General features: G+C 39.6%; 1 protein-coding gene across 4 annotated transcripts in view; it reads right to left on the reverse strand.

Annotated features, from left to right (window-relative positions):
- Positions 1-123, reverse strand: part of DENND1B (DENN domain containing 1B) — a 255,997-nt gene extending 255,874 nt beyond the window's left edge. For all 4 annotated transcript variants that reach the window (XM_049634299.1, XM_049634300.1, XM_049634301.1 and 1 more), the window contains exon 1: positions 15-123. In XM_049634299.1, the coding sequence (XP_049490256.1) occupies positions 15-31 (17 nt within the window). In that variant the 5' untranslated portion in view covers positions 32-123. The remainder of the gene's footprint in view (positions 1-14) is intronic.
- Positions 124-8,975: the final 8,852 nt, after the last annotated feature.

An 8,975-nucleotide genomic window follows, 5' to 3' on the forward strand; every position in this document is an offset into this window, starting at 1 on the left:
CGACCCCCACTCACTTGGTCCTGCAGTCCATGTTTACATGTCGGTGTGGGGCTGTCCGTCCCGCCCCCGCGCCGGCCTGGAAGCCCCCTGCCCCGCGCTCGGAGGGTCGCGCCGCCCCCGCCCACGCCGGCCGCCCCGCGGGGAAGCAGGCAACTCACAGCGGCGGCGGCGGCGGCGGCGGGCCCATGTCGGCGGCGCCCCCGGCGCTTCCCCGCCTCCCACCCCACCCCCCGGAGCCTTTTTGTGACAGCAGCAGCGGCAGCGGTGGCGCGGCCGCCGCCCCCGTCTCCGCCGGCCGCCGCCCCCGCCGCCTCCGAGGCTGGGGCCTCACAGTTCCTGCGACCGGGGCCGCCCGCAGCGGCTCCAGCACCTTCTGCAAACCAGGAAGTCGCCGGGAGGGGGAAGGGGCGCGCGCGGGGGCGGCCTCACCTGGGCCGCGCGGCCCGCGGGCCGGAGCCTCAGGAAGACACGGGGCGGGGTCCCCCCGCGCCCCGAGGGGCCGGAGGGTCGAGGGGAGCGCAAGTGTCTGCCGGGATGACCCACGTACCGCTCTGTAACCGAGCCAGAAACGCAAGGTGTCCCTTGTGTCCTCAGCCCCGGAGTAGCCGACTTCCTTTCTGGGTCCGGTCCAGGCTTCAGGGCTACAACCCACCTCAAAAGCAAAGTAACCGAAAAAGTACCTCGATTTTGCAGTATTTTCCACACCGCATGCACACGGAATTGGATCACTAATTAATAGGTATTGTTTGTTAGAACCTTCGTCGTTTTAGGCCGTTTCATTTCGTTTCAGGCTGCACATTCGGAGCTCGAGTTGATGCTCCTGGCTCCTGCCTCACTCCAGCTGTGTCCCGTTACTGCTCTCTGAAATCCAGAGCCGCCCCCCTCCTGATTCAGGAATGTTCAGACATGTGCACCTGCTAAATAGCCTTGTCGAGTAGCAAAATGGTAGTGCTCCACTCGCCTGCACATATGGAAGCCAGACGTTCTTATGCCACAGGACTGCAGCATACCAAGGATTGACTTTGGACACATTCTCCAAGCGGCAGGCCTCACAGAACTGCAGTCTAGGAAGCTCAGAGAGGGCCCAACTGAGGATGAGAGGGGCTGATATATAAAAAACTAAGATTTACAGGGCACCGAAGTACCTGTTAAGCAGGTTATATGCATCGCCACAGTACTTGCCAGAACTCTGTGTGATAGATAACTTGCATCAGCATTTTGCAGGTTGATAAACAGGCCAAGCTAATCCAGTGGGCAATGGCAAAGCTGGATTTCAGAACAGGTCTACTTGATGCTGATATTTACTGCTACCATGTACTGGCTCTCCGTGTTCTTCTGCCTTATATCTAGAATCAACTGGGAAGCGATCTAGAAAAAGTTTTCTAATGCACACTTAAAAGAGTGTACAGGATTGCACTGCTACACAGATCTTCTGGAGAAGGCTTCTTCCATTAACGTTACCACCTTACACGTGGCCACAGTGTTCTTCTTCCAAATGGGGGTTGTTTCAGACTTTATTCATGCAAAAGGTAAGATGATGAGAGGAAATCAAGTGTGGTATGAATAGGGTGTGAGTCATGAGACATAAAAGTCATACAATGAGTTTTGGGAATTAATTCAGAAGCAAAAACCTAACATTAAGCACAGTTATTCAGATCTTAAATGTTCTTGCCAAAATATGTGTTACTTGGTCAACAAAGTGAAATATATTTCATAGCCACAGACCTAATAGTCAAAAATAAGGTCAGGACATAAAAGGGAAACAAAAAAAAAAAAAATAGATTTAAACATGAGGTACCATCATAGCTTGACTTGGGGTGAGACACTTCAGTTTCTCGGTTCCTGCATTTGTAAAATGGGAATTATTACTTGTATATCACATGAACAACGTGATATTCAAGTTAAAAAGCATTACACATTTGTGTGATCTTTTAAGAAATTATTCTGTGGATTTCAGTTTCAAAATTAGACAATCTATCTATACCACATATTTTTTTCCCAAATGAAGCTTTTTTCTACCTAAAAAAGTTACCATAGTCCAAAGCCTTGAAAAAAAATTCTGTAAACTGAAAACCACTTCTGCTCCAAATGTTACCAAATTTCTCAAACTTCTTCTTTCATTATAATTCATTCTTTTCCCAAAAAAACAAACAAACAAACAAACAAACCCTACCTGGAATGCCTACATCAGGAGTTTTTAATTAGTGGTAAGGAAATATTAATACAATTGTTTTCCCTATCCATTTATTGGGATTTAAGTGACAGTCGTAACCCTGCATAATATAAAATTACTATCTTTTTTCAATTTATCTTAAGTGTTTATAAAGGGAAGACACTGCATATGCACACACAAAGCAAATCTTTTTAAACCAGCTTTTAGGCTGACCATGATGAGGCGATTTATCTATTCTGATATTACTGAGGTAAAAGGATAGAAACACAGATGGACACAATTTGCACAATTTGTTAAAAATTATAGTAAAAGGAAAAGTTTTATACACTTATTTTGGTGATATGTTTATTGAAGCCAGTCGTATAATTTTAGTAATACTCATTTCATATGGAACTTCTGATATGACAGAGTCAAGGTGATATATCCTCACAAGATCATATTTCAGCAATAATATTTCCTACTTAGCAACTGATATTAACATTTTTCAGGACCACAGTTGTCAAAGAACATTGTCTATATTGGTGCCAGAGAACACAGTCTATAAACTATTAGTCTTTTTTAATATTTTAAGCTTATTTAAAAAAAATTTTTTTTAACGTTTATTTATTTTTGAGACAGAGAGAGACAGAGCATGAACGGGGGAGGGTCAGAGAGAGGGAGACACAGAATCCGAAACAGGCTCCAGGCTCTGAGCGGTCAGCACAGGGCTTGAACTCACTGACCGAGAGATCATGACCTGAGCCGAAGTCGGCCGCCCAACCGACTGAGCCACCCAGGCGCCCCTATTTTAAGCTTATTTTAAATTGTTTGCCTGTGTTTATAAGAAGTATATATTCAGCAGTTCTTGGGCAAGGTATTTCAAAAATGTGCCTCCTTGATCAGATCTCGCCTATGGTTTTGCCATAGCTTGCCTATCCCAAATTGCAATATCTGTTATTCCCAAATAAACTTATTTTTGCTGGTAAAAATCTGACAGTTTTATTTTTAAGGTGAATATTACTTTGTGATCAGAAGTGGGATCCGGAGAAGACCCCCAGCAACTCTCAGGCGGGTGAGCAAACAGATGCTACAGAGCCAATGGAGTTCGCCGCTTAGTTGCCAACCCTGGAGTTTGAGGGTAAGTTTTTTTCCTGGATTTAGAGCTCTACTCTCTTTGTGCTCTCCCGACTTTACTCGGGTTCTGTTTTGAAGGCCTATCCTTCCTGGGAGTACTTGTCTGTTCTTTGGTCTGACTCCTTCTTAGAAGCAGGTTGTTTCTAGTGGAACTGTGCCTGTTGGAAGCGTGTTGGCCTTCAATCCAATTCCTTTTCAGAACCAGACTGTTGGTAGTGGAACTGTTCTGGCCTTTGGTCTGATTCCTTCTGGAACCAGGACGTTCCTGTTGAAACTGTGCTGTTTAGGAATTTTTCTCTTAGCTCTAGGAAAAAAAAAAACCTCTAAGAAATGGGATCGCTGTCCTCAAAATGCTTTGACAGTAGCAGTTCCCCCCACTACTAGGACTCTGGTGGTTTTATGTTTAAAAACTATGATCCTTCCTCATATGCATTTCTAGACTAAATGGATCAACTTAACCGAAAGAAATTTGGAACTTCAGTAGCCATTGTGGGGAATTTTCAATCTCCCCAAACTTATTTGTTTCTCTCAAAATTAAATTAGAAGGTTGCAGCTCCTAAAAAATAAACAAAAGGCCTCGATCAAGTATTATGGTCGTATTATTGATCTCTTCTATTACCATGATTGTGTTGTTGGTATCTTCTATTACTATATTTGCATCTGCTCGATAATTCATTCATGGAAGAGATGAGTTAAAATTTCCTAGTATGTTGTTAGGTTTGTCTGTCTCAGCTTATAATTCTGTCAATTTTTGCTTTATATAGTTGGGGGGGTGTCATAACATGCAAACCGGTTTATAATTATTTTATTTGCCTGGTAAATTTACCATTACGTTGTGACCTTCTTTAATTTTAGTAATGCTTTTGCCTTAGCATTTAAATGGCTTTCTTTTTTTAAAAAAAAATTTATTTTTAGTTTTTATATTGAGGGAGTGAGTGTGCACATACATGCATGAGCAGGGGAAGGGCAGAGAGAGAGAGAGATAGAGAGAGAGAATCCCAGGCAGATTCCATGCTGTCAGTACAGAACCCGACACAGGGCTTGATCCTACAAACCGTGAAATCACAACCTGAGCCGAAACCAAGAGTCCAATGCTGAACTGACTGAGCCACCCAGACACCCCTAAATTGCTTTCTTCTGATTAGTATTTGCCTAGTATTATTATAACTCTTTTCATCCCATTATATTAAAACTTTCTAAGCCATTATGTTTCAGATTTATCTAATTCGTGTTAATTTTGACTTTTAGTCTACTCTAATAATGATTGAATCTTAGACCAAGCATTTAAACCATTCCATGCTTTATAATTGCTGATATATTGAAATTTACTTTTGCCATCTAATGTACTCCCCATTTATTTTTTTCTGATCTATATTTTTTTTTCACCATTGCCTTCTTTGGGATTATTGATTGTTTTTTGGTTTTGTTTATGCTTCTATTTCTCTTCCTAGATTCTAGTTTGGAAGTTATGTACTCTATTCCTGTTCACTTAGTGGTTATCCTAATTTTAACAGGTAAATTTTAACTCATTAAATTCTGAGTTTATATCCATCCACCTTCTGCCAGATACTACAAGGACCTTTAAAAGATCCTTAAAACTGACTTTCATCAGTTCTGGAAAATTCTGAACTCCATTCTTTCTCCCCTTTCCTTCTGGGACTCTGTATACACATTCTCATTTGCTCTCCATATCTCTTAACATTTCTTTCATAGTTTCTTTTTTCTTATCTTTCTAAGCCGAATTCTGGATAATTTTGCAAATATCCTACTGTTCATTAATTCTTTCTCTGGCTTTGTCTCATCTTCTATTAAAGCTATTTAGTTTTTAGTGTATCTTATTTTCATTTCTAAAGTTCTGCTTGATTATTTTAAATCTGCTTTCTCTTCATTCATATTTTAAGCCTTTGCTTAATTTCTTAAAATATATTTAGCATACATATTTTAGATTCTATTTCTGATAATTCCAATTGCTGAAGCACTTGTGAGTCTGATTCTACTATCTGATTTTCTTCTAGCCGTTACTTATGGTGTCTTTTTTTTTCTATGTGTGATGATTTATTTTTATGCTACCTGATCCTTGGAGTTTTATATGTGGAAATGTAGTGAGATCTGAAAAGAAGAGTTCTCTGGAAAGAATATTTGTTTATCTTTGGGTATATGTCTGGGGGGTTACTATCCATTCAGGACCCTTTCATACTAAATTCTCAACTTGAAATTTTTCAGACCACCATGGGAGATCTGGCTTATATTTATGAATCTTTAAGGAAGATTTCTGCCCCACCCTACCTCCACATCCGCTCCGGTGTTTGAGACAATCAGTTTCCCTTGAATTCCTTTGGAATGCCAATTTATGAGGGGTATCCTATTGGACTCCCCACGTTAGGAAGGTGCTCAAGCTCCATGAGGCTATAACAAGTGCTCAAAGCTCATCTAGCTTAACAAATACCTTCAAGATGAACAGTGGCTCTGGTGGCTACTTTTACATATTACCAACCTGCACCCCCCACCACCACTACCAAGTATTCCTTACTTCCTTGACTATTCTTGAATGCATTTGATCATTGCATTCTACCCTGACAGCTCCTTACCTTTTGGAGTATGGAAAGAGAAACAATATTGTAAACTCTAGAATGGTATTTTTGATACAATACTGTTAAAGAACTTCAACTTCAGTATAACTTAACTAGACTTATGCAGACTGTGAGCTTTACCAATTTATATCAAGGTTTTGAGTTCCAAACAATTAACTTAGAAATGAACTTTTAGACACAATCCTCTCATGAGTTATAATAAGCATGTATCCAAGTCAGACACTCCCTACACTCTAACTCTGTGTTGCCTCCTATTATTGTTCTTAGGTGAAATTTGTTAATAGTATCACCATCTTCATTTATTATGGGATACAAGTCCTTTATATAAAATATTTACAAAGTCAAATTTCTTGAAGTCCTTAGAAAATCATCTTGAAAATATTTTAGCAGAAACTGCTTTTTTATATCAACTGAGATAATGTTAAGAAGAACATTCTCCAAGTATATTACTCTTTTTATAGTTAGCAACATCATGAATTTGAATCTGAAAGTGAAGTTCTCTTTCAAAATGACATATACTACTTTTAAAACAGAGAGACAGTAGAAGAGAAGATTTGAGATTTCCAGAAAGTATGCTTCCCCTGTTGCTTTCACAACTCATGGCCTGTAAAGTTAGTGTTCAGTGTTCATTTGAAAGCCAACTCTAAGAAAAAAAAATGTTGTTTTCCAGTTTTGGAGACAAAAAGGCTCAGATTATTCTTAACATCTTTATTACCAAATCTGAATATATCCGAATATTTATAAAATGCAAGTGGGGAATGATATTTGTTTCTTTTGCTGCTAAACTATTAGTGAAAAAGATAATAAAATTCTCAAAAATAACACAGCAAAGATACTCTCTTTCCTCCATACTTCAGGTGATTTGCCCAAAATTATAGAATCAAATTTTCTTACCTCTGACCAGCTCTTGCTAGTTCATCCTTATCTTTATCTTGGCATCTGCCAGACATTGGAAAACTTAAAACAGTCTTTGGAGTTAAGAAAAAGGAATATTTGAAGCAGAGTATCACCACCAGACTGTAATCAGAGAAGACAGATTTTTTTCATGGACTCTTTGAGGAGCCTCATTTGGGTTACAAGAAACAGAGCAATGTTTGTGTAACGCTGTGGCAATGCCTGGGAAAGAATCTCCTAACTCCACCTACCAGACACTCCACATAAATAAAAACATCTTTATCATATGGCTATTCCACTCACACCCATTTAATACTCTCAGGAGAACGCATAATCACACCAATGAGCCACGGCATTAGAATTTCGTGGAAAGAAACATATAGGGGCATCTAATATGACATTAATAGTCCAACAAAATTAATAACCCCTATAAGCAACTCTAATTCTGATATAAATAGAGAAATGACCAACATAAATTCCTGTAATAAAAAAATTCCTATATGCCAAGTTCCACTTTCATAAAATATAAGAAAATAACAAAGTAAATATTACATGCACTTAAATCTGGTCACTTCTAGGGGGAAAAAGAAAAACACTACATGCCAGCATTGAACTCAAATACCAGGTAAAATCATACGGTTCCACAGCAGAAGATCCTTAGAGTGATAAACAGAGATTCAAAACTTCAAAATATTTGACCACCTCCCCTTTTTTATTGTTTCAAGCAAAGCCAGAATAAAAATAAACAGGGACTGAGAAGTCTCCTGGGCTTCAAAAGTATGGATGTCATCTTTTCTCTCTGCTATTGTCTCTGATGTCACACCCAAGACATAGGCAAGTATTTCTGAAGAAGACCTCTGCTTGTAATCTTTTCTGAGAGAGAAGGAGCAGCAGAATGAAACTGATAAAGGTCTTCTTAGTTTGTTGGGGATTTGCTTCCTTTGTAACAAGGACTCAGTCTCACCTGCCATTCTTCATTCACTATGTGTAATTCCAGGAGTCTTCTCCTGGCAGTCAGGATAGCTGCACTTGGCTGGAGTGGGATGGCGGCATCTGGACTCATGACTCAGCCTGAGAGTCTGTTTGTGACTGAATGGAATCCTCACATCAGGATGGACTGACCACTCTTTCTATCTACTATACGGCCACTCCCTGGGTCTTCTCTTTACTTCCTGCCAGGTTGAATTGTGGATCAGGAACATACAACATTAGTGTGTGCACTGTGTATGGTAATTACAATGTGTTCTCACAGTGGTTGCTTTAGAAGACTACCAAGTAAGTGCTACTAATTCCTATTCAGTGATGACACGAGACCATTGATTACCATGCAACCCATTTATTTCTGTACGTTTTTCTAACACAGACATGTTGCTCTTCCCCTTTAAATAAGCAGGTATGAATTCTTAAGTAATACATGCACAAATTCATGAGGAGAGGTCTAATATTAGAATCAGGAGGAAGGTTTTCAATCAAGTGGCCTACTATTGAGTTCAAAACAATTCACTCCAGCAAGCCAGCTGGCAAAACTACTTCCAGTTTGTGAAAGAGAAAAAAATTTCTTAACATTTGAGTCACTGCACTATTTCATGCGCAAGGACTTCATGTACATACCAGAAAGGCAAGCCTTACCACATTTGCATGTATCCTTTTATAGTTGTTGTGGTTTTGCCAAGTGCTTTATGATCGCTTTTTATTAGCTAGGGCTCTCAATAGTCCTGTGAGGTATAGATTAGTAGGTAAAACAGGTATGATGCATGATGAAGCAGGAAGTGAACTCCCTAGAGACATTTTATTCCAAGAACGCCTGTGTGGAAGAATGCACTTTCCCCTGTTTGCCAGAGGCACCAGGAAATAAAGTTGGCCTGCAAAATACTACTGAGCCATTTTTAAAAGCCATTTTCTTCATAAAGCACATGTCTATCTCTTTTCTCTCTCGCTCTCTCTCACTCACTTGCAAAATAAAACTAGGTTTATATTTCAATTAAAACGTATTATCATGTGGCATCTCCCTCATTGATATCTTTACCCAAGTTACAAGCAGTATTAAATGCTTTAGAAGTCATATCTTTTTTGAAAAGTCCTTTGTACAAGTTGTAGGATATATAAAAGCATTTATGTAACAAACTAAAACAGTTTGTTATATAAAACTAAAAGAAACTAGAAAAATATTGTTCTTCATTTTACAAATAATGAAAGCTAAAGTT

This window comes from Panthera uncia, chromosome F1 (genome assembly GCF_023721935.1).
Source record: "Panthera uncia isolate 11264 chromosome F1, Puncia_PCG_1.0, whole genome shotgun sequence".
Classification (NCBI taxonomy): Eukaryota; Metazoa; Chordata; class Mammalia; order Carnivora; family Felidae; genus Panthera; species Panthera uncia.